Consider the following 25,852-nt stretch of genomic DNA (forward strand, 5'->3'; position numbering starts at 1 on the left):
CCAGGTGGAGGACAAGGCACACAGCCACCCCCCCTAAAATCCACCCAGCTAAATGTGACGCCAAAAACCCCAACCCAGCTTGGGGACACCCCTCCAGGAGGGTGACAGTCCCCAACACAACGCTCCTGAGCATCCCTGAGCCCTTGGGATTTTGGGCACACAGCCAGGCTGACCCCCAGCCATATACAGCTCCCAGCCAGCTGCCACTTTGTCCCCTGTAATGTCATTTTAGATTCCACAGGACATATTTAACACATCCACGTCACACCCTCGGTTCCCATTCCCACAGGGACAACAGCACAGAAGCAGCAATTAAAAAAAAACAAAACCTACAAGGCTTTTTTTGTGGGGGTAAAAATGGAATACAGAGAGCAGGAGCCTGGGTGATTGATCAGGTTGATCAGCCCTCCTGGCTCGTGGCATTTGGTCCAGGAAGAGCCACATCTCCTCCTGGAGCATCCCAAAAATGCCACCAGTGCCACAGCCCTGGGCGCTGTGCCATGCCAGGCTCTGGTGGCACCGGAGTCCCCCCTCCCCTCCTCTCCTCCCAGCAGCTAATTAATCCTTGTGCTCAGGCACAGCTCATTAGTGCTGGTGCAGCGTGGGGCACAGCAGACAGCAAGGTCAGTGCCAGGGCCTGGCGGGCACCACGCTTGCCCTGGGCTAAATCCCTGGCCACCCTTCCTGCAGGCTGGGGATGTTTCTCCAAGCTTACAGCATAGGGAAGTGAAAAAAAAACAAAAAAAAACAAAAAAAAAGAAAAAAAAAAAGAAAAAAAAACATTAAAAAGGGGGAAAAAAAGAAAAAAAAGAGGGGTGAGGAGGTGGAGAAAAGCCCCCCCGAGCGTGAGCGGGAGGGAGCAGCAGCCAAGGAAAGCAGAGGAGTCAGCCAAGAGCCTCTCTCCGTGGCGGCAGGGCGCGAGTGGGCCGCCCTGCAAATGTTTTGAGTTTCCAAAACAGAAGGGAGAAGCCAAGAGCTGCTGAGTTCCCCCACTGGCCAAGAAGGACAAAGGGCATCCCTGTGCGGTGGAGGGGAGGGCGGGCGCCCAGCACCCCCCGGGATGGGCACAGCTCGGCTCTGATGGCATCCAGGGAGAGGAATTGGGCAGCTCTGGGCGAGGGGGAACACTGGCACAGGGTTGGATGATGGCTGCTTGTGATGGGATGTGCACCCACAGGCACAGCCCCGAGCAGAGCCTGGGGTGATCCAACACCTGCAAAAAGCCCCCAGCTCCCTGTCCTGGCACAGCAGGAGCCTCCCAGCTCCCATCCTCCTGGGAACCCACCCGCTTTGAGAGCCAAATGTGCTGCAAAACCCCGAAGCCGTTGTGCTAGAGGCTCTCCTCGCTGCAGGAGACGCTGACACCAACGCAGAAGGAAATCCCAGTGCCCACCCCGGCTGCTGGCAGGGATGTGAGGAGACTGCATGGGTGGTCCAGCCCCTCTGAGCGATCCCATCCCGCAGCGTGATGCTGTGCCCCAAAAAGCAGAGCCTGCCCCACAAGGAAGATGGGGCAGCATCCATGGGAATGCCAGCAGCACAGGCCCCACGCTGCTGGGGTACCCCACACCCCCATCCTTCCCTTGCAGATTATAACCTCACACAGATTATAACCTTAAATTATTAATCCCTAACAAATCCAAACCCCATCTGCCTAATCCTACCCCTCCACCCCCAGCATAAACCCCCTCCCAGGGGGATGGGGGGGAGCCTGGATGCCAGCCCTGCTACGGGGAGGGGTGGCAGAAGCCACGGGGGGAGCCCCCCCAGCCATGCTGGGAGACAATATCGAGCCTATGCGGCCCCCTCGCCGCCAGATGTGTGTTAATAAGGCAGCTGCCCCCTAAGCTAATAAGGTCACTTACTGGCTCCAGCAAGACGAGAAAACAAGCAGGGGCTTGGCTGCGGTACAGCCTGACTTGGCACCCGCCGCACGCCGGCTTCCTGAATTCTTGCCGCTTCCAGAACAGCGCAACGGGGTGGAAAAAGCAGAGAGAAACCTCCCTCACCCCCCACGCCAAAAAAAAAACAAAGCACCCCTGCATCCCACCCGCCCCCAGCATCCCACCCACCCCCAGCATCCCACATCCCCTCCGCTGCCCGGGTGCTGCCGCCTGTGCCCGGCTGTCCTCAGCCCAGCGAGGGGTTTATTCCTGAGGGAAAACCTGCTGGGAGAGGAGTGGGGGGATTCCTGCAGATTTTCCCAAACCCCCCCCCAACCCAGGCCCCTCTCCCTCCCTCCCTCGCCTGCCCCCGATCATGGCGCCTCCAACTCCCTTTGTTTTAATATTCTAAAGCGAGCCAGATGCCGGCTTTAATCCCCTCAGCTGGGGAGGATTTGCAAACACATTCGGAGGCAGAGCCAGCCCCAGCCCCACCGCGCCCCATCTGCTGCCTGGGGAAGGGGATCCCGGCCCCTAATTGCCTTCTCATGTCGGGATTAGGAGCTGACAAGGTGTCCGACATGGGGACACCAGCATCCCCTGCCACTTGTGCCCGGGGCGCACAGGGAGAGCCCTGCTTTGAGAGTTTGGGGGTGCCCAGCTCGCAGCCACCCCCCTCAGCAGCTTCAATGCCACCCAAAATCATCTCCTGAGGGTTTTCCCGCATCCTCCGGGAGCAGGGAGCCCCAAAGGGGAGCAGCACCATTTGCATTTTGTCCCAAAGGCCCCAAAGTGCAAACAGAGAGGTGGCATCTCCCTCCTCTGCTGTTTCTTTGTGTCCTGCAAGATCCCTGCTCGCCTGGGGGAGCAGCACCCATGAGATCCCCCTGTGAGGGGTCAGCCCCTTGTCCAAGCCAAGGACAAACCCTTTTTGCATTTTGTCCCAAGGGCCCCTAATTGCCTTCTCGTGTCGGCATTAGGAGCTGACAAAGTGTCCAACATGGGGACACCACATTGGGGACACGAGCATCCCCTGCCACTTATGGCTGGGGCACACAGGGTTTGTCCCACAGAGTTTGGGGGGGTTTGCCCTGGTGACACGGTGCCAGCGGGGTGCCAGTGGCGTGGATGGGTCCTGCAGGGTGGTGGGTGCTCAGGAGAGGGGCAGAGGTTGGGTGCAGCTCTCCTGAAGGTGGGATGAGGGATGGTGTGACCAGTGTGGCTCTCCCACATCCCTCATGGATATTGGGATGTTTTGGCAAAGCTCTGGGAGTCCAGAGCCATCTTTGTGGGGGACCCCAAACAGCTCACAGCCCTGCAGGGACCACATACCCCTCCAAGGATCTCCACGTCCTCCCACAACACCCATCCCACAGGAGGTTCCTGCTCCAGCTTCCCCAAAGAAACACCTCCAGGAACACAGAATCTTCCTGAGCTATCCCAGACCCATAATTCACACTGTAAAAGCAGCAGGGCTTTTTTTGAGGGTGGGTTTGTTTTGGTTTTTTGGGTTTTTTTGGGGTTTTTTTGTTTTTTTTTTTTTTTAAGACCAGGATCTCCTCCACAGCACTTAGCAGCCAGGAGTTCCGAGGGAGCAGAGCTCAGTGCTTTAGAACAACGCCTCATTCGCCAAGAAATAATCCCAAGGAGGGAAAAAAAAAAAAAAAAAAGAACCAAAAACCACCAACTCCAAAAACACCCAAAAAACCCAGACTCAGAAGATAATTAACTCCACAAAGCAGCGGCCCCGAGTAGCTGTAATTCCCCAGCCTCTTCTCCAAGGAATTATTTCTTCCTGTCTCCAACACAACGGCACCAGCACACGGAGGCCTGGGGATTTTATTGGGGTTGTGTGTGTGTCCCCCAAAGCCTGCAGGCAGATTTCCCCCACCCAGGCAAGGTGGGGGGCCCAGCCTGACATGAGAACTCACATCTCTGAGCAAGGGGATCGCTCCCCATCCCTGTGGAGGGTCGGAGCAGGGACACTGAGGATGTGGGGCTCCACTCTTTGAGGGGATGGAGGGGGGGAAATGGGTGCTGCTGGCCCCCAACCCCCACCAGCACCCCCTGACAGAGTAGGAGCCGCTTTTCAGGTTCTTCCCTGCAGACAAACAGCAGGAAAAGGCAGGACAGCCACCCCGGGGGTGCATTTTACCCCCCCATTCCCTCTCCCACCTTTAGGTCTGGCAGAAGGGGTGCCCCACCAGAAGCTGGCCAGAGTAACCCTGGCACCATCAGCCCTCTGGCACCATCACCATCACCCCCTGCCCCTGCCAGGGAGGGGAATTGAAGAGAGAAGAGCTGAGAAAAAGCAGTGCAGAGCCAGCCCTTCCCCCGGCATCCCCCTTCCCCTCCTGACCGCAAAAAGCCAACATCTCCCGCGCCCCTGCAGCCAGGGGATGGGAATGTGGAAGCAATTGCACTTGGCAAGGCAGCAACAGTGAGTCAAAAACAGTTGTTTGGCTTGTCAGCCACCCAGGCCCCGCAGCACTCTTGTTTTCCTTCGCCTGCCTTAACCCCTTCCAGCCCCACACACCGCTCCCAGCAGGAGCCACAGCCCCCAGCCCGCCCCAGAGAGCAGAGGGGAGCTGGGGAGGGGTCTCATCGCACAGTTCTGCTCCCAAAAAATGGCAGAATGGGCAATTCTCCAGCAGGAAAGCCTGCAGGGAGTGAGTGCACTGAACCTGCTCTGGGGCACGGGGATATCCCAAGGCCACCAAGGCTGCCTGGTGGTCCTGGAGCATCCCACCCACCGGCCCCAGGAGGTGCAGAGAGCTCCTTGTCCCTGCCACAGAGCACCCCAGGTGGCCCTTGGCAGGCTGAGGGGACATGGCCAGGCGTGCTGGGGACACTGTGCCACCCCGGGGTGCTCAGACCTGCCCCAGGCAGTGGCAGCCTGGTGGCACTGGGTGATTTAAAGCCCTGAGCACAGCGGGCCTCATCCCATTTACAGAGTTTAGCACATCCCAGGCTGCTCCCACTGGCTCCTCCAGCCCCTTCCCTGCTGGCCATATGGCAGAGAGGTCGGGAACACAGCCAGAACCACCTCGGGTGGCAGCAGGGGCTCTGCTCCATGCCCAGCTCACCCCTCACACCCCACCACGGGGGTCCCTCACTGCTGGGACCCCAACTCATCCAAGCTGCCACCAATTTGGATGCACCCAAACCCCTCCCCACCACAGAGGGACAGCCATGGGGGTCAGGGCATGGGTCAGGGCATCCCTCTGGGCATCCAGCCAGCTCCCACCGCTCTCCATTCCACCCAGATTGGTCCCAGAAATGACAGATACGAGGGGAGAGGCCGGGGATGGGGGTTCTCCCTCTCTCCCATGGGGACAACCCCCACTGCACCCCTCCAGCACATGGGAATTAGGGCGAGGGGATGGCTGGGGAAGAGTTAAACACTCTGGAGCTCGTGGAAGGGGAGGAAAAGCGGAGGGCAAGGCTGCGCCCGCCAGGAGAGACAAAGCAAGATGCAGGAGCCAAGAGATGAAGGCGAGGATGCGATAAGAGGGGGAGCGGGGTGTGTGCGCTGGAGCGAGGGAAGGGAGGAGGAGGAGGAGAGGTGGGTGATGACCAAAGTCATTGAACATTTTTTGGCACGCCTACCCCCGAGTATCCTGGCCGTTGGCCCAGCTCGGAGCTGAACTTAAACAAACTCCTGTTGCAGCCATCTGCTTGATTTTAAAATAAATCAAACAATCTGTTGAGCCGTGGGTGATCAAATTTCCATCTGTGCGGACGCCTGCTCGCCTCCTCGGAGCCTCCGCTTGCCTCTACCAGCCAAACACTCCTGGCAGCATGTGGCCTCCCTAATTCCTCCAGGAAAGGGAGAAACCGGACCTCCCCCTGCACCCCGGCCCCCTCCCGGCCCTTCCCCGCCACCCTCCTCACTCAAACCAAGCGCTATTTTTACAGCCGCCCACCAAACAGCCGCAGAGACACGGCTTGGGAGGGGAGGGAAATGGGGCTGGAGGGAAGATCCCCAGAGGGATTGAGCTGCTGCCTCGCTGCCCACGCTGGGGGGATTCCTCATCCTGTCTCCATCCATCCCTCCATCCATCCCTCCATCCACCATCCATCCATCCCTCCATCCATTCATCCATCCATCATCCATCCATCCATCCATCCATCCCTCCATCCATCCATCCATCCATCCATCCATCCATCCCTCCATCCACCATCCATCCATCCCTCCATCCATCCATTCATCCATCCATCCATCCATCCATCCATCCATCCATCCATCCATCATCCATCCATCCATCCATCATCCATCCATCATCCATCCATTCATCCATCCCCCATCCATCCCTCCATCCATCCCTCCATCATCCATCCATCCATCCATCCATCCATCCATCCATCCCTCCATCATCCATCCACCCATCCATCCATCCATCCATCCATTCATCCCTCCATCCATCCATCCATCCATCCATCCATCCATCCCTCCATCCACCATCCATCCATCCCTCCATCCATCCATCCATCCATCCCTCCACCCATCCATCCATCATCCCTCCATCCCTCCATCCATCCATCCATCATCCATCCATCCATCCCTCCATCCATCCATCCATCCATCATCCATCCATCCTTCCATCCATCCATCCATCCATCCATCCATCCCTCCATCCACCATCCATCCCTCCATCCCTCCATCCAGGCAGCCTCAATGCCACCCAAAATCTCTCATCCTGAGGGTTTCCCCCTTTCTCCGGGAGCACGGAGCCCAAAGGGGAGCAGCACCACTTGCATTTTGTCCCAAGGTCCCCAAAGTGCAAAAAGAGAGGTGGCATCTCCCTCCTCCGCTGTCTCTTTGTGTCCTGCAAGATCCCTGCTCGCCTGGGGGAGCAGCACCCATGAGATCCCCTGTGAGGGGTCAGTTCCTTGTCCAAACCCCTGCTGGCATCACCATCCTTCTCTGGAGCCCTTCCTTCCGCTCCGAGCAGAGGGCACCGGGCACAGCGCCAGCACAGCCAGAACTAGGGCAGCGAGGGGTGGGGCAAACACAGCAAAAGATGAGCAAAGAGGGAGGAAATCGCCGTGAATGAAGGAGAAGGAGCAGGGCTGGGTAAAGGATGGAGCCCGATTTGGGCTCACTGGACCCCAGCAGCTCCGGTGGGGAAGGTCAGGGTGAGAGCACACACGGCATGGGAAAGCAGGGAAGGACAGGACAGCAGGATTTATTCCTCCTCCAGGGCTTCAGTTATTGGGGTGATGCTTCCTGAGGGTCCCCATGGCATGGTGGGAGCAGCAGTGAGGAAAAGGAGGTGCCCAGCACCCACCAGAGCCGTGCCAGCAGCCCGAGCCAGCGGCTGCGGAGCAAACCTCACCCGTGTGGGACATTGCCAAGCCAAGAGCTGTCCTGGCCAGCCCAGGGCCAGCCTGGCCAAGCCACTCAGTGCTGGAAAGAACAGGGAGCAGGGTGGGGGCCACCCTGCAGCCTGAAATGCTTGCCCAGTGCCAGCTTTTGGGAGGGGTTGTCCAGCCCCGAGCACACAGCATGCGGCACCCAGGCTCCAGGATGCAGGATCAGCAAGGAAAAAAAAAACTGGAATGAGTGACAGAGCAGCTTGGGTGATCCCAGTGCCACAAGGGAACAGCCCCGCAGGAAAATCTGCTCCTGGGGAGCCACAGCCCTGAGCTCAGGAGGTGGCTGAGATGGGGAGGTCCCTCCAAATGCTCCTTCTGGAGCAAAATCCAAGCAGAGCCCTGACAGGATGCACAGCAGGGAGCAGGTTACACAGCACAAGCAATAGCGGGAAGGGGAGGGGGAAAAAAAAAATAAAACAACCACCAAACCCCTTTTTGGAAGAGGAAAGGGCTGACAGGACCTGGCTGAGAAGCAGGAGAAAGCCCAGATTTCCCAGTTACTGTGCAGATGTTTTGGACTGAAAACAGAAGACGGCAGGAGCAAATTCATCTCCCCCTCCAGAGACGCCGCGGCCGGAGCATCTGGACTGTGTCTGCAGGCAGCAGAGCCGCTCCCCCGGGCCGGGGAGCCCCAAACTGGGGACAACCGGGAGCCCTGGGAGCCCCAAACTGAGAACCCCTGGGAGCCCCAAACTGGGGACAACCGGGAGCCCCAAACTGGGGACAACTGGGAGCCCCAAACTGGGGACAACTGGGAGCCCCAAACTGGGGACACTGGGAGTCCCAAACTGGGGACACTGGGAGCCCCAAACTGGGGACACTGGGAGCCCCAAACTGGGGACAACCGGGACCCCTGGGAGCCCCAAACTGGGGACAACTGGGAGCCCCAAACTGGGGACAACTGGGAGCCCCAAACTGGGGACAACCGGGACCCCTGGAGCCCCAAACTGGGGACAACTGGGAGCCCCAAACTGGGGACAACTGGGACCCCTGGGAGCCCCAAACTGAGAACAACCAGGAACTCCTGGGAGCCCCAAACTGGGAACAACTGGGAGCCCCAAACTGGGAACAGCCGGGACACCCTGGGAGCCCCAAACTGGGAACAACCAGGAACTCCTGGGAGCCCCAAACTGGGAACCCCTTGGAGCCCCAAACTGGGAATATTCAAAACTCCTGGGAGCCCCATACTGGGAATAACCAGGAACCCCTGGGAGCCCCAAACTGGGAACAACCAGGAACCCCTGGGTGCCTCCTGCACCAAGAGCAGGGCCAGCAGGGACAACCCAGCCCTGTCCCCACCCCAGGTTGACCTTGGCACCGCTGCCTCCAGGGAGAACTGAAAGGCCTTGTCTTTGCAGTGTTTTCACTCTGGGATAACTCCTGCTGCCTGCTCCCAGAGCAGGGGGGAGAGATGGGGAGAAGAAAATGCAGCTGGTTTGGCAGCCAGGACAAGGAGAGGGGCAGGAGAGAGACATCCATCCATAAATATAAATATAAATATAAATATAAATATAAATATAAATATAAATATAAATATAAATATAAATATAAATATAAATATAAATATAAATATAAATATAAATATAAATATAAATATAAATATAAATATAAATATAAATATAAATATAAATATAAATATTCCTGGCCAGGATAATAACTGGAATCATCAGCACTCGATGTAAAGTCAGCCCCTTTGCAGAAACATGCTGGAAGGGGATGGTGGCAGTTTGCTCTGTGCCCCACACCCTCAGCTGTCTGTGTGTCCCTCCCTCCCAGCTCTGTCCCACCTGAGCGAGAGCTGTCACCAAAATGTTCCTGGCTCCAAGGTCCCTCCCAGGTGTCCCCAGGGACAGAGGTGGCTGCTGGTGGCCCCTCAGACCCCTCAGATGATGCACTCCCCGTTTCCAAGGGGGAGCAAAGCTGGGGAGGACAATTAAAGCCATTTTGGAGGGTCAGCTGGGAAAACTCCACCTGCAGGGGGTTGTGGCCATGGGATGCACATCCTGCAGGGATGGGCACCCACAATAGGAAGCCCCAGCCCCAAAACAGCAGTGCTGGGGACACACCGGGTGACAGCATGCCAGGACACAGCCTCAAGGGGGTCACAAGGGGCTGGAAGCCTGGGAGCAGTCCAGGCTCCTGCCCTTTGGCCAGGGAAGGCAGCTGTCCATCCCAAACCGAGGGGGGAACTCCCCTGGCTGCGGGTGGCCACCACCCCTCTCCCATCAGGACCTTCCCTCCCATCCCAGCTGGGTGTCAGCCTGGTTTCAGCTCTAAAGTGGAAACCAAAATTCCCCAAACCAGTCCCTGCAAGACTTGCTGCCCTTTCCCCATCCCTCATGGGGTGCCCAAACTCTCCCCACCCATTCCTGGTCGAAGGCAGCCCCAAAACCCAACTGCTCACCCACCCCTGCCAAGACCTGGCTCTGCCAGGATACCAGGGAGGGCAAAGCTGGAAGGGAATAACCCTCAGGAAATCCTTCAGAAGGTCCTGGTGCCACCAGGAATGGCCCATCCAGCACCGGGGCTGGGATACGGCCACCAAAACACGGCCACCAAACATGACCGGGAGTTGTTGGGAATGGGGTGGGAATGGGGTGGGGATGGGGGTGGGAATGGGCGTGGGAATGGGATGGGATGGGATGGGATGGGATGGGATGGGATGGGATGGGATGGGATGGGATGGGATGGGATGGGATGGGATGGGATGGGATGGGATGGGATGGGATGGGATGGGACTAAAGCCTGGCAGCACTTGTGCTAACGTGGAAGGGGGAAGGAAAAGAAGGAAACCAAAGAGGGAGAAGCAGCATCACACCCACGCCAGGCTGCAAAGCGCACCCAGGTAACGCCACCCTTCTCCCAGCCCAGCCCAAAATCCACCCTGCAGCCATCCCCTTCATCCCTGCCCTGCTAGCAAAGCTCCAGCAGGGAAAAGGAGTCCCACAGCAGCCAGAGCAGCTGCACGAGGCTGTTCATCCAGCCAGGGCACGCTCGGCTGGCGTGTGCCGGGGAGAGGCCACAGCAGCCGCTCACCCGGCACCGCAGCAAACCACGACCTGCCCGCAGCAGCCTGGGCTGGCACCGGGGCTCTGGCACCCTCCACAAGGCCCAGGGAGGGCAACCAGGCTGGGATGGCCGAGGGCACAGCCTTTGGCACGGGAGCAGCCCTGCAGTGACCGGCGCGTGGCACCGGCGCCGTGAGGAGCCAAGGCACGCCCGAGGCGCCGCTGCCACCCGCCTTGGCCGTGGGGACCCGGGGCTGTCACAGCCCTGGGATGGGGCCCGGGGGAATTGTGCTGCTGGAAAGGCTCCCACCGCCAGCTGCTCCCAGTGAAAGAGAGCCCAGCGTGGCTGGGAGGCTGCCACCGCCAGCCAGGCTTCTGCCCCAGCTCCCAGGGATGCTCCTGCCTCACCATCTCCCTGGATTTGCACCCAAGGCTCCACCCTGGCAGTCCCCAAGGAGGGCAGTGTCCCCTCCACACACCAGAGGGACATTTCCTTGTTGCAGGGAGGAACATCTGGCCAGATGCTGCCCAGCAGCACAGGACCGTCTCCAAAAAAGGAGCCAAAGGTGCCATCAGGGAGCAAACAGAGCCCTCCCCACCCCAAAAACCAGCGTGGGAATGGATCCAGGGCACCTCCTGCAGCCAGAGAGGTGTAAACAGGCTCCTGGTAATCCCCCAAAACATGGGTCCCCAAAACCTGCTCAGGAGATGGAGACAGCTCCCTGCCACACAAGAACAGCGACAGAAGTGTCAGGACAGGACCCAGCTGGTATCTACGAGGGGTGAAAAGCCAACTCCTGCCATTCCTGATGCACTTGGCAAACCAGGCACCCACGCTGCTGTGCAGGGAAGCCCTTCCTCGCTGGGAAGCAGCCAAGGAGCATCCCAGGCTGCCCCCTGCGACCGAGCTTCCCGGCCGGCTGAGAAAGGCCAAGTGTCTGGACAAAACATCTGGCTGGCTGCAGCAGCCAGAGCCGGCCCTTCACCCCCTCTCCCGACTTGGCTGCGGCTCCAGAGGATGCTCCAGAGCTTGCAAAAGCATTTTCACTGCACGGGGTGAGAGTGGAGCCGGTCCCTCTCCCCAGGGTGCCCACAGAGGGGATTTCGGGGGGTGCAGCACCCTGTCAGACCAGCACTGCTGGCAGGTGCCTGCTCGAGCTGCCAGCCCCAGTGCTGCTGCTTTTGGGAAAGGCAGGGAGAGAAAGCAAAGAGCAGGGAGGGCAGGGTGAAAAATAAATATATAGCAGCCAGCTGGTGAGCTGTGGAGTCAGCACAAGGTCTGCAGGACACGGCGCTGGCAGCAGCACAGGAGCCCTGGAATTTCGGACAGCTGGTCCAGCAAGGTCAGCCCGGCCAAAGCAAAGAGCCCCCTGTGCTGGCTGAAGGACAAACACCCCCATGGGGACAAGCCACCACCCCAGGGGTGGCTCTGACACAGGCTAAGTGGTGAGGATGAGGAGGGACAGCCAGGGGTGAGTTCCCACATAGCAAAGCAGCCCTGACCTCGGTGGCAGGAGGAAGCCCAGAGCGCATTTTCCCCGCGCTGTTTCTTTGTTTTGCCATCTGGGAACACGATCCCGAGGGAGGCCGTGCCCCGAGACATGAAGTCATATCATGATTATATTGCCACCTCCATGCTGGGATTGAGATCTCATCTGAAAATGCCAGCCCGGGTCGGTGCTGGCTGCAGCAGCTGCTCTGCTGAAAGGCAACACAGGCCTGGCTAAAAACAACTTCACATGCTGCAAAGTGAACAGCTTTATCCCAGTGAAGCTGGCTAAAATTCTGCTCTGAATCTGCTGGAATTTGTGATGGCAAAAATCGCCACAAGCACAGGTAAAATCACCAAAACCAACCCAAGCTGGAAGCCAAAAGATTGAGAGGAGTAATAGCAGCTCTGCTCCTTATTTGAGGGATGAGGAGAAGCCAAATGCAGCCTGTGCCATCCCCCTGGAGCCCACACATGATGCCTGGGGCAGGGACACAGAGGTGCCACCAGCTTGGCCAAAAAAGCACCACCAGCCAAAGCGCTGCCAGTGGCCAGAAGGTTTTTTGATTTCCTTCAAAATCCATAAAAGATGCAAAGAAGGCAGAGGTGCCTGGGGCTCTTCCTACACAGGTCTCTTAATTGTCATGCTGCAGTGCACCCAAACATCCCATAATGTGGCCTGGTGCAGTGCAGGAGGAGGGCTCAGGCATCACTCCCCGCCTTCTGGGTTTGTTTTTCTGGCATCCAGGAGCTTTGGCTGCTGCTCAGCATCAGTGGGACAAGGTTTAGTGGAGAACACAGAAACTCTTTGATTTTTGCCCAAAAACCCTTTTGGAAAGGCAAAAGGAAAGTGCCCACCAACAGCTGTCGGCTCGACGCAGTGATTTGGAAATGCAGCCGTGACCTTTGGAGCTGGGAAGCTGCAGAAGGGGCCAAATCCCCAGCTGAGCCAACAGCAATCAGCAAACTCAGTGAACTCAGCCCCTGGGGCCTGGCTGGGTCCTGTCAGGCACAGCCCCACACCACCAGCCCCAGGGCTGCCCTGAGAAGTGGGAATGGGGCATGGAAAACACCACGGGATTCCCAGGAACAGGCCTGAGGACCAGGCTGGGAGATCCAGCTGCTCCACGCCAACACCTCCACAAACTGAGCACAGAACCGAGATTTGTTTGGGCTGGAAAAGCCCTCCAAGATCATCGAGTCCAACCGTTCCTCCAGCACTGCTAAGGCCACCAGTGACCGTGTCCCCAAGGGCCACATTTTTTAAATCCCTCAAGGAATGGCAGCTCCATGACTGCCCTGGGCAGCTGTGCCAGAGCTTGATGACCCTTTCAGTGGAGAAATTTTCCTTAATATCCACCCTGAGCCTGCCCTGAGGCCGTTCCCTCTGCTCCTGTCCCTGTTCCTGGAGCAGAGCCCGACCCCCCGGCTGTCCCCTCCTGGCAGGAGCTGTGCAGAGCCACAAGGTCCCCCTTGATCCCCCTTTTCTCCAGGCTGAGCCCCCTCAGCTCCCTCAGGATCCTCCAGTCCCTTCCTAAATCCCTCAGGATCCTCCAGCGCCTTCCCAAATCCCTCAGGATCCTTCAGCCCCTTCCCAGCTCCCTCAGGATCCTCAGCCCCTTCCCAAATCCCTCAGGATCCTACAGCCCCTGCACAGCTCCCTCAGAGATTCTCCAGTCCCTTCTCAAATCCCTCAGGAATTCTCCAGCCCCTTCCCAGCTCCCTCAGGATTCTCCAAATCCCTCAGGAATTCTCCATCCCCTTCCCATCTCCCTCAGGAATTTTTCAGCCTCTTTCCCACTCCCTCAGGAATTCTCCAGCCCCTTCCCAACTCCCTCAGAATTCTCCAATCCCTCTCCAGCTCCCTCAGGATCCTCCTTCCCATCTCCCTCAGGAATTCTCCAGCCCCTTCCCAGCTCCCTCAGGATTCTCCTTTTCTTTCCCATCTTCCACAGGAATTCTCCATCTCCTTCCCAGCTCCTTCAGGATCCTCCCACCCCTTTCCAGCTCCCTCAGGATTCTCCAGCCCTTCCCATCTCCCTCAGGAATTCTCCTTTTCTTTCCCATCTTCCTCAGGAATTCTCCAGCCCCTTCCCAGCTCCCTCAGGATTCTCCAAATCCCTCAGGAATTTTACAGCCTCTTTCCCACTCCCTCAGGAATTCTCCAGCCCCTTCCCAACTCCCTCGGAAATCTCCAATCTCTTCCCAGCTCCCTCAGGATTCTCCTTTTCTTTCCCATCTCCCTCAGGAATTCGCCATCTCCTTCCCAGATCCTTCAGGATCCTCCAGCCCCTTCCCAGCTCTGCTGAGCCCTGAGGACACCACTGGTGACCAGCCACCCACTGGCCTTGTCCCCATTCCCTGTCACGCTCCGGGCCCAACATCCAGACAGTTTTTCACCCACGGAACAGCAACCCACCCAAGCCACGAGCAGCCGGTTTCTCCAGGGAAATGCTGTGGGAAATGCTGCCAAAGCCTTTACTGAAGTCCACCCAGAGAAGATCCCTCAGCACCGCGTGGGTCACCTTGTCACAGGGCAGCAGGTGACAAGGACCTGGCGGTCAGGAGCTCACATGGGCTGGGCCTGATCACTTGGTTGTCCCGAACAACTCTGCTCAAGTTATGGTAGGATTTAAGAGCTTTCCAGACACCTGGAGGTTTTGCCAAAAAGTTGCATTTAAGGGAGAAAAAGCAGAAAACCTCAAGAGTGACTTGTACAGGTATACTGTGGGAATCCAGGGCTTCCCTCTGGCTGCCCTGGGACCCTGGCAGGGGTCAGGAACCCCCCTGGACAGAGCCCCCAGAGACACTGGCTGTGATCTCTGCCCATGGAAAAGAGTTTTCAATCTTACAGGATGAATTACAAGCTCTGAGTGTTTGATATCAGTAATAATTAAGTGTGGCACGGGTGCAAAAGTAAAATTTTAGGATTCTAGATAAGGGGTCCAAAGGGGACAAGATGGAGGAAATTGGGTGTGCCTTGTCCTTTTTCTCCTTCTTCCTGACCTCCATGTTTCACTGTGGTGTTGGCATTTTTCTGTTGGTTCAGGCTGGGGACACTGTCCAACGTAGGTGACAGATATTGGCACGTTATTGTAAATCCAGCACAGGTAGTTTGTGGTATTTAATGTTTGTACCATCCCACTGAGGCCAGAGCCCCACACGCTGCCCTGCAGGACAGAGCTGCGGCAGGGCAGCAGAACATGTTAGAGATAAACAGAATAAACAACCTTGAAACCAGCACAGACCAATTATGGCTTCTTCTTTGGCAACGGGGCAGAAAGACAGAGACTTTTTACAATCTTGGAATCATCAATAGCACAGATTCCGACAGTATACAAGTGCTGAGAGAGCAGTGGAAGGTGAAGATGGGAAGAGTTGGAAGACAGGGGAAGCTCTTCTGGTGAGCACAGAACACTGAGAACACCAGAGAGGCTGAGGACAAGCAGCCCTTGAGCTGGGAATGCATCACTTCGCTCCTGTGGAGTGGGCTGGAGAGCCCAGGAGTGTCTTGAGAAGGCACAGCCAGCCAGGAACAGGTCACTGTCACCTCTGGGAAGTAACCAAGTGTCCAAATCTGGGCATTTTTGTGGTTTATTCAAAGCCATGGCTCCCAGCAGCGGCTGCTCCAGGAACCGGCTCCTCCTGGGATGGATGCACATCCCAGTGGGATGCACAGGTCATTTATCCAGATCAGCAGGAGATTTCCCACCCAGATACCCCAAAATCAGAGCCCTACACCAGTAAGTGCATTCATCTACACAGTTTCCCCTTGTAAGGGGCACAGCTGGAAAGAAAATCCATTTTCACCACGCACATCTGGGCACCAAGGGTGACAAGCCAAAGGATGCCCAAGCCAGGTGCCCTTTCTACACCCAGCACTGCCTTTTTTCCTTGGAGGGGACAACCCAAACCCGCCCCACACGTGCCAAGCACAGCAGGGTTCTGCAGAGCTCACCTCCAGGAGATCCTCCTGCAGCAGGGAGAGCCTCAGGCACCACCACAGCTCCACAGAGCATCGCTTGTTCCACTTCTCCCCACCACCAAACCAGCAGCAGAGGCACCACCCATCCAAAACATCGGTGTCTCCTCCCTCCTGACCAGCTCAGATGTGGGGGTCCCTCAGCAGCACCTCCACACTGTCACAGAGAGGACCTTTGCCCCACCCTGCTCTTGCTGCCCTGCTAAAAGAGGGACATGTGGGGGTGTCTGGTGGCTTTTGGGGTATCTGACCTCAAGCTTTGAGCCGCAAAGGTGAGAGAGCAGCAAACCACAGCTGCATGCAGGGGATGGGAAAAATCAAGTGGGGCCCAAAAATGAAGTTGCAGAGCTGAAATGAGAACTGGGGAGATGATTTTACTTGCTCAGGTTCATTCCCTCCAGCTTGGTCCCACTGGAATGGGGGCCTGGGTGTCACACAAGAGTGAAAGGCTCATCTGGGGTGACTTTCAGCAGCAAGCACGGCTGAACAAGGGTACAGCTAAATTAACCAAGTGCCCTACCCAAGCATTAAGCCGTGTTTTAAATAACCTGGACATCTGTGAGGTCTCAGCCTGCTGGAAAGCATGTGGAGACAGGGAGGGAAAATGTGCCAGGACCTTCTGGGCAGCCAGAGTCCCCAGCAGGGCAGGGCAGAGCCTGGCCACGATGTCCCCAGGCAGCTCTGCTGTCCCTCCTGCCATCAGCCCCTTAATTTGCTCATTAGCAAACCTGGGAACAAGAGGAGGAACTCAATAGCAGTCCCTTCCTCGTGACACACTCTGTGTCCTCCTGGGAGCTGGGGATTGGGGACAGTGGGGACGAGGACTGGTGTGCCTGAAAAACACTGGGACCTGGGGGGGTCACTAAGGAACCCCACAAGAAGCACCCAGAGCACCCACCCATGCTGGGACAGAATTGCTGTTCAGGATGTCCCCATGAGGTGGCCTGGGGACACCAGGAGGGCAGAGGACTGAAAAACCAGCTGGGGACATGCAGATGATGCCCCTCTCATCAGCTGCACCCAGCTGGGGCACATCAGCATCACGACTCCTCCATAGCCACCAGCACCTTGAAAGTGGCCACCAGACCCGTGACACCACAACCACACCCAGCAACCATGAAAATAAACCACCTGCATCCACAAATGACCCAAAATTATGTCAGGATCATCCAGCCCAGGCTGACAGACCCGGGGGGAAACCCCCCAAAAGCAACAGATTCCAGAGGATTCCCAGCACTGGTGCCAACCCAACCTCCCGTGCCATCCTGGCACCATCCAGGTGAATGCAGCTCCTGCCTGGTGGCTTTCCAAGCAGTGTCCCTACTAGTTCAGGAGCCAGCACAGCTGAATGAGAAATTATATTTGTAAGGAGCCAAGGGAGAGCGATGGGAGAGAAAAGGAGAGCTGTCTTGGAAGGACTGGTTTACATTTCTAAAGAAAATGCCAGTGCCTCAGAGAGCTGCAGGGTTCTGGCTATGGACGGAGCTGAAAGGCTTTGAAAATGACCTCGGGGATTTGGGATGTTGGCATTTGACAGAGCCCAGCCTGAGGCCTGGTTTGGTGATGCAGAGCAGCAGCTCTGGAGAGCTCCCACAAGCTGGAAATTTGGGAGTAAAAGCTGTTATTTTCCTATCCCACGAGAAAGACAAGCTTGGGAGGAATAAACTTCTGCTCTGCCATGTGCTTTTGGGGTGATGCCCTCCCAAGCAACCTGTGTAACCCCAGGGAGAGCCACAGAAAGGAGCAAATGGGGAATCTGGCAGCACCTGGGCCAACCCTTCAGGCTTGCAGGGCTTTTGGGGAGCCCTCAGTGCAGGATAACCAGAGCAGCACGGGTAGGGGGAACCCAACCATCAGCTGTGGGGAGAACCAGGGTTTCTCCAAGGGAAATCCTTTCATTAAGGCACCTTGTAAAACTGAGGATAAGCTGGGAAGTTTCCTACAGAGCCCATGAGCTCCTTCCAGCTTCCCAAGGATGCTCCCATGGAGGGCAGGCCAGGCAGCCCTCCCACCCCTCTGGCACCTCTGAGCACCCTCGGTGGCAAGCGGGACAGGATCGGGATTTCCTCTCTCCTGGCTCCCACCTCCCTCATGAGAAGCTGCCAACAACACAGACACTTCTGGAACGGGAGAGGTCTTGGCTCTTCCCACCTCTTGGAAGGGTTTTTATCTCTTCCTTCACAGCTTGACAGCTCCAAAAGTTCACTGCTAAAGGCACCCCATCCATTAGCATCCACCCCCAGGACCCAGGCCCAAAAGAAGAGCATCCATCTATGTCACTGCTCCAACTCCTCCTGGATTCCAGAGGTGGGAAGCGCTGGGAAAGGAGGGATGGGGTCCGGGCCAGCTGCCTTACCTTGGGGAGGAGAGACGGGGGTGCCACTGCCAGCAGCTCTGGCGGGGTCACGCTCTTGCCAGCCAGGACCACGGCCCCGCACTCGGCACAGGCGCCGATGGTCAGCTGCTTGCCATCGTCCACCAGCAGGCTGTTGGCCACGCGCAGGGTGTAGAGGAAGACGGGGAGCCTGGCCACTTGAACCGCTTTTAATCCAAGGCATCGCTTCTTCTCCTGCCGGCAGAAGAAGCAGACGAAGGTCTCCACCTTGTACTGCCGGGACCAGGCGCTGCTGGGGTGGTGGGAGTTCCTGCCCTCGTGCTGCAGCCACTGTCCCAGCAGGTCGTGGTAGCACAGGATGCAGGTGGCCACCAGCCCGGTGGAGTCGGCCGGTCTGGCCCGCGGGGCGGGCGGGTAGACCGTCAAGAAGGGGAAAAAGGGTTCCTTCTCCCCAAACCGCCCTGGAGGGTTGACGTTGAGCTGGAATTCTTTGCCAGCTCCCAACTCGGCCCCGCAGATGTAGCAGACAGAGGTGGGACCAGCCTTGATGACAGCGGGGTGGCCGGAGAGGGCACCAGCGGAGAAGACCTGGTGGTACCTCCCCAGGAAACTCTGCACGGAGGAGATGAGCTCCTCGTTGTGACAGGCCCTGTACATGGCCCACAGGTCCTGCAGCACCCCGAAGCACTTGCGGCAGCTGCTGACCTCCCAGTGCTTGTTCAGCCCCTTGGCGCCGGGCGGGCAGGGCAGCAGGCTGAGGAAGGGGAAATGCATGGTGCTCTTGGCGTTGCCGTTGGTGATTTTGGCCGCCACCGGCCTCGCCTCCTTGCCGCACTCCTCCCCGCACAGGTAGCAAGCCTCGGGCACCGGCGGGATGCCCGTGCCGTCCTCCTTCATCCCTCGGCGGCCCTTGGGGGGCACAGCCCCGGCGCTGAGGGGCACCACGTAGAGCCGCTGCAGCACGGGCACGTTGGCCAGCTCGAAGCTTTGCCACTGCTGCATGAGGGAGGCGAAGCAGCAGGGGCACACCAGGGTGCTGCCGGTGGGGGACAGCGGCTGGGCGCCCGGTGGGGGGCTGTGCAGCCACAGGAACGGGAAGAAAGGTCCCGGTGAGGTCTTCTCCTGCTTCTGCACGTGGACGCGGTGCTGGGCACCCGGCGCCAAGGGGCTGCCGCAGATGTAGCAGGCGGTGCCCGCTGCCCAAGCGGGCCGCTCGCTGCCTTCCTCCTCCTCCTCCTCCTCCTCCTCCTCCTCGCTGGTGATGTTGATCTCGCTGTCCGACGAGCAGCAGGGGGGTCCCCGCTCGCTCCCCGCCGCCGGGGGGACCCGCGCCGCGCCGCCCGCCCCCTCGGGCTCCGAGAGGGGCTCGGCGTCGGAGAGCTCGGACAGCTCGGAGCCGGCTGCTTGCCCTTCCTCCTCCTCCTCTTCCTCCTCCTCCTCCTCCTCCTCCTCCGGGTGGCCGGTGGCGCGGCGCGGCGGCGCGGAGGGGTCCCAGCCCGTGGCCCCCCGCCGCAGCCCGGCTCCCCCCGCCGCCGCCGCCGCCGCCGCCGCCGCCGCCTCGCACTGATGGGGCCGCTTGAGCCAGTACATGCGCTTCTCCACCGGCGTGCGGCTGCGCTCGAAGGAGTCCCACTGCTCGCCCAGGAAGCAGCGGCAGACAGCGCAGACCAGGGCGCAACCCTCCGCCGAGACGGCGCGGGCTCCGGGCGCCGGCTCCTGGTGCTGCAGGAAGGGGAAGAAGGGCCGGTGGTCGCGGGGGGGTCGCACTTGAAGCTTCAGCTCTTTGCCGCGGCTGATGCCGCCGCCGCAGATGAAGCAGCAGAGCGGGGCCGCCGGGGGTTGCGCGGCCCCGGGGCCGCCCCCACCCGCCGCCGCCGCCGCCTCGCCGGCCGCCAGCGCGGCCATCAGCCGCTGCTTGCGGGAAAGCGGCGCCGCCGCTGCCCCCGGCCCCGCCGCCGCCCCCGGCCCCGCCGCGCTCATCGCCGCCCCCGGCTCATCCCGCGGCTCCGCCGGACACGCAGGCTCGGGGGGCGGGTTTGCGGAGCGCTCCCCCCCCCTACCCCTCCGCCCGCCTCCTCCCGCCGGGGGAAGGCAGCGAGAAAGGAAAGAGAAAAAAAAAAATTATGATAAAACAACGGCAACAACAACAACAACAAAAAAAACCCAAAAAAAAAAAAACAGCTCCCCGCGGCAACAAAATATCCACGAACAGCAACAAAAATAAACCCGGGATAAAAGTTCGGTGCGAAAGTTTGGGTCCCGCCGGCGGCGCGGAGGAAGGGCGGCTGCCGGCCGCCTCCCGGCCCCGGCGCCCCCGGCCCGGCTCCTCCCCGGCCCCCCCTCCGCCACCGGCCCGCCCGGGGGGGCCCGGAGGGAGGAACGAGCCGCTGCCACCCCCCGCCCGCCCGCCCGCCGCCAGCCCGGCGCGGAGCGACCCCACGGGGGAGGGCCGTGGGGACTCACAAAGCCACCCCCGAGGGGGTTTCTGACCGGCCCCACGCGGGGATCCCCGCAGTGTCCCACCCGCGATGTCCCCAGTGTCCCACCGCCACCCCCTACCCGCACCACGGCGCTTTGTGCGGTACCGCGTCCTGCTTCACGCCGCCAGGACCTATCCCACCGCAGCACCGACCCTTTCCTGCCCTTTCCAGCCATTAACTCGGTGTCCCGAGCACCCCCGGTAATTTATTTCCCACTTTCAAACTACTGCCGCTGTTCCAGTTCGATACCAGATTCTATTTCCCGCTCGGTCCTAAAATGCTGCGTCGCTTTGCCACTCACTGGTAAATAGCTGATGCGTTCCCAGCCGGAGCTGGCGGCGTTTCAGCGGCGCATGCAATAATCCCGGTATATCCTTACCTGCCTCGCAGCCCGCGATAAGATTTAATGCTTGGAAAGCACTTTGCTGTCCTTGGACAATAGGCACCGCGGAAGCGCAAACTGTGCCCAGGGCCAGCCTCAATTAAACCTGACTGATTAACCACCCCAGCGGCTCGTCAGCGTGCCCACCGGCTCGGCACGGCTCTCCCCGTTAAATAAATATATTAGGAACTGGAAGGGGGATTTTTTCGAGCAGTCTGTTTAGGAGGAAGCCTGCTGCCGGCAGTGCTGTGGAGTTTGAGTTCATGGCAAGTCACTGCAATATCCCAGGTGCTGTCCTTGCAAGTCTCCCTGAGCTTGGAGGGTGCAGAATGAAACCCAAAGAGGCAAGGTCAGTGTTGGATAGGACACAGGGACAGAGGGACAGCAGCATGAATGCCTGAGCCACGTGCCAGCACGCCCCGATGATGCACAGAAGCCACAGTGTCCCTTGCTCCTCATCACTCCTCGGGCCACCCTGTCTGGGTCCCCCTTGGGCTGACCAACCCTTCGTGTCACCTCCCACCCGGATTGCGGGTGACAGCGTCCAGTGCTCCCCAGCAACTGGCCCCGAGATCAAACAGATTGTGTGACATCAGCTGGAGCGCGGGCAGGGCAGGAGGGCTCTTCAGGGACCCGGATCCAGTTTCCACGCAGATGGCTCCGGTAGTAAAGGAACAGGGGGTGGGAGGCAACACACAAAGCGGGAATACGATACCTTGGGAGAACTGGCTCCACGGGGCTTTTTCAGGGGTTTCCAGAAGACAGCAGGGCCTCGTTATATTTTATTTATTTATAGGGCTGATGTGGTGGCTGCTCTATGCACCGAGAGCAGCGGGAACGCCGCGTGTCGGGGTGGGCATGACTCAGACGCTCTTTAAAGATGCACTCAGTCTCTCGGTGTCGCCTCTCTTCCCGGATGGAAAGGGGCCACTGGGCCGGATGGGATCCCTGACCCCAGGCAGCAGCCCCGGATTTGGGAATGCCTCACCCTGGCTGCCCAGCTGGAGCTCCCCCGGGAGCTTCGGCCACCAGCTCAGCCCACCCTTCGAGCACGGCCGACAGATGCTCTGCCGCCTGCTCCGCAGATGGGCGAGAAAACAACGCGCCGTATCCAAAGTCCAGAGCTCAGCAGGGCCAAACCCCCCTCCCCACCCTGCCCTCAAACACAGACCCTCCGTGCCCCTCTCCACGAGCCCCCAGCTCCCCCGTTCTCCCCGCGCCCCACGGGGACGCGGCCTCGGAGCAGCTTCCCGGGCCTTGGCTGGGCCCGGACAGAGCAGCTCATTTATCATCCTGTGCCGCCCCGGCCCTGCGGTTGCTGTTTGCAACAGAGAAGCTGGGAGGGAGAGAAAATTTCTCAAGTCGGGCCTCGGCAAGAACTGAAAACATATGCCCTGGCGGCAAACGCGTCCCCCGGGGCGCGCGGGGATCAAGGCGAGCCTAGCGCAGGATTTTCCAGCGTGGCTCCCGCCGGCGCGCAGCCCTCCCGCCAGAGCTGGCGTCCCACAGCCACCCCTGGGCTGGGGGGGTGACAGCCAGCTCTGCTCCTCCAGCCCGGCGCTGGGAGCACACTGGGAGGCAGGGCAGGGTGGCTCCTCGCTCCCGGGATGGCCGAGATCCCGCTGGACCTTGCTGGCTGCGGTGCAGAGCTGGCCCCGTGCTCGGAGAGGAGCCCTGGGGACAGATGTTCCTTGCAAGGTGGGGTGGACAGTGAGCTCATGGGCACCCTGTGCCCCCCCCACTTCCCCGGGACCTGTGACTCTGATCAAGATAACCCCTGGACCCTCCTTCCTGCCCCAACGGGGTTGGCGGAGAGCCAGGGAAGCCCACCCTGTCCAAAACCTATATAGACCCCTGACATTTCCTGTTCTTCCTCTTTGCCCCACTCTCCCCATGGACATCACAGAATAAAGAGAGCTGCGCCAACATATACCGGGGTAAGAGCCTCTTTTGAATATTTATCCCTTCTCCTGATATTCCTCCCCTCACAGCCCCTTATCTCTGAGCTAGTCGGAATATTCGGGGGGCTGCGTGAGGGGGGGAGCCGACAGTAGGGGACAGGCTCTGTCTTGGGTCAGGACTCAGCGCCAGTCGTGCAAGGTGCTGTGCAAACAGCTGTGATCGTGGGGCAGGGGGCTTCCCTGGCTCGTATGGGGCAGGGATTCAGGATGGATGCATGAGCAGCCCACGGGGTGCTGGGTGCATCCCTATCCCCATCCTTGCCCCCATTCCCATTCCTGTCCCCATCCTCATTTCCATCCCCATTCCTGCCTCAATTCCTCCATCCATCCCCACGGTCAGCCCTAAACTTACCTTTATTCTCATAGTCATCCCCATTCCTGTTTCCATTCCTCTGCCTGTCCCTATTGCCATCCTTATCCTTATACCCGTTTCTTTTTCCACTTCCATCCCATCTCATCCTCATCCTCACCCTCATTCCCATCCTCATCTGCATCCTCATCCCCATTTCTATCCCTATCTCCCTCCCCATTCCCATCCCCATTCCCATCCCAACCCCCTCTCTGTCCCTATTCCTACCCCAGTTCCTATCCCAGTCTCTTTTGCCCCTGGGGCCCTGCAGGGCAGCACCCATTCCCTGGCACCCCGAGGAGCAGGCACGCGCTGCAGATCCCACATCCCAGGGACCGGGAGGTTAATATGGAAATTACCAACTGCTTATTCCTTCCAGCTGTTGCTGTGAGTCATCAAGTGCCTTAAAGAGCATTTCAAACAACACAGTGCCTTCGAGACAGCGTGACTGCTGCCCCAGCCACCCCCTCTGGATAATCCTCGGCAGGGTCTGCTGTTTGAAAAGGGAATATTTCTCCAAGGAGGCAATTCCCAGCCGTGCGTGGTCGGGGAGGAAGAACAGCCGCTGCCTCCACGGCGCCTGTCCAGGCTCCCACCTCCGCCCGTGGGCTCCTGGCGTCCTGCCCGAGAGCAAAGCCAGGCAGGGAAGGGCACTGGGAAGGGCAGCCCAGCCCTGGCATCATCCCTGCTCAAAATCCAGCAGGGACATCTAAATGCCACCACATGGGTGACCATCCCTGCTGTGCCACCCGGGGAAACTGAGTCAGGGGGCGGCCAGTCTGAGCTCCACAGTGTCACCTGCCCGGGGTGAAGGTGGCAGAGTGGCTGCCACGGGACGCTGGGACACTGGTCTGGAGTTCAGTGACCTTGAACTCTGCACTCAACAGCTGTATTTTCCTCGGCAAGCTTTTATTTCCTTTTTTTTTTTTTTTTAAAGGCTGATCTCTGCACTCAGTTGGTGCTGATTTTTCAGATGGGAGAGATAGGGCTGGTTCATGGAAATAGTGGGGATATATCCCTTATCTGCTGCTTCAACCTTTCTTTGAACTTCTGGACTGACTTCATTGATTTTTCCGCTGTTCCTTTCGCTGGAAAAGCCCAGGCAGGTTTTCTCCTGCTTGCAAACTGTTTTCCCTCAGTCCTTCGCGGGGCCATGCAGGTGAGCCAAGGATGCTCCTGGCCAAGATCCCAGCTGGTGAGAGCAGGAACATCTGCCTCTGCACAGCAGACAGCCTGGAATCAAAAAATAATGAGCCGAGGAAAGCTGTGCACAGGTGACAGGGAGCGGTGACAGGGTGGAGGGGAAGGGGACAGGGCCATCCCACGCTGGAATCACAGCTCACGCTGAGAGAGGAGGCAGACAAGGAGGGAAGGATGCTGCTGGCATGGTCCCCAGCAGGCAGGAACGAGAAAGGTGACTCTGAGGAGAGGAGGGGACCACTGAGTGCCACCACAGCCCTGTGGGGACACTCTGAGCCTCTCTGCTCTCCCGGACAGGCTGTAGCAAACACACTGCTGCCCGCTGACAGCTGGAGGACAAAGCCATGTGGGGACCCACTCAGTGCTGGCAGGGTGGTCACAGGGGCACCCTGAGAGTCCGTGGATTTAAGGGGACGATCCAACACCCTCAGTCCGTGCCCCAAACCCCTCCATGGGCACTCACAGCGTTGATCTCGTGCTGCTCCTCCTGCTCACCCCCTCTGGGACCAGCCCTGATTCCCCCCATGTCCCCATGGGCAGGAGGGAGGGAGCCACGTCCCCTGCAAGGCACAAGGGCCCAGTTGCTGGCTGTGGGGTTTCTTCATAAGGGCTTTTTTTTTTTTTTTAAAGAGATTTTTTTTTTTCTTTTCCTTTCCAGGGCGAGCAGCTCTGCAAATGCCAAGTGCTGATGCCAAAGGGCCGTGTCAACAAAGAAGAATGAGTGTGGCTGTTAGAGGCTGCTATTAAAAAAGGGTGGAGAGGAGAAGGGGGGGGGTGAAAAAGAGAAGAAAAGGTTTGTCACTGCAAATAATAACAGTTTGCAGAGCAGTAAAAATCCGGGAGCAGTAAAAATCCGGGAGCAGCAGCCAGAGCCCTGCAGTGCCCTTGGGTGCTAGCATCAAGCAGAGACTCTGCACCCTGTGTCCTTGCAGGGAACAAACCCATCCCAGCTACTTGGCATCCCCTGTGGGCAGCACAAAGCGTTTTTCAAGCTCTGAGGGTTTTCCAAGCCTGCTGTGGTCCTGCCCCGGGGGTGCCAGGAGCTATTTCTAGGCTGCTGCCGAGCGGGATGGGAGGGAAGGAACCTCTCACATGATTCCCAAGATGCAAGGGGAAGATGCGGTCTCTGCTTTCAGCTTTCTATTCCCAGCCCGCTATGGATGCTGAATCCGGGGCTGCAGGCAAGCATCCTCATCCTCCTGGGAGGCAGGTGGAGCTCACAGCTCCTGCCCAGCTGAAATTCCCCTTTGGCATCGCCTCTCCCTCCTGCCCGCAGGTCAAACCCGAGCGGGTGTAGGGGATGCTCGAGTAACACCACTTGGGAAAAGACAAAGCGAGCAGAGGAAGAGATAGGCAAAGCCCAAATCTTATTGAAAGTATTTTTGAGGATAATCCACCAGCTCA

At 58.7% G+C, this 25,852-nt stretch overlaps 1 protein-coding gene and 1 long non-coding RNA gene across 3 annotated transcripts in view; both read right to left on the reverse strand.

Annotated features, from left to right (window-relative positions):
• The window catches only part of GSE1 (Gse1 coiled-coil protein), a 104,538-nt gene extending 84,467 nt beyond the window's left edge, over positions 1-20,071 (reverse strand). Inside the window, exon 1 of one of the 2 annotated variants that reach the window (XM_030282224.4) lies at positions 18,098-20,071. In XM_030282224.4, the coding sequence (XP_030138084.4) occupies positions 18,098-20,056 (1,959 nt within the window). In that variant the 5' untranslated portion in view covers positions 20,057-20,071. The remainder of the gene's footprint in view (positions 1-18,097) is intronic. The other variant, XM_030282223.4, reaches the window with a different exon arrangement.
• Positions 20,072-24,136: 4,065 nt separating this feature from the next.
• LOC140684881 (uncharacterized) lies at positions 24,137-25,607 on the reverse strand. The gene is made up of 2 exons (XR_012057808.1): positions 24,912-25,607; positions 24,137-24,481 (listed from the first exon to the last, which is right to left on the reverse strand). It is a non-coding gene; the product is annotated as an uncharacterized lncRNA (long non-coding RNA).
• Between the last annotated feature and the right edge of the window lie 245 nt (positions 25,608-25,852).

Source organism: Taeniopygia guttata, chromosome 11 (assembly GCF_048771995.1).
Source record: "Taeniopygia guttata chromosome 11, bTaeGut7.mat, whole genome shotgun sequence".
NCBI classification, from domain to species: Eukaryota; Metazoa; Chordata; class Aves; order Passeriformes; family Estrildidae; genus Taeniopygia; species Taeniopygia guttata.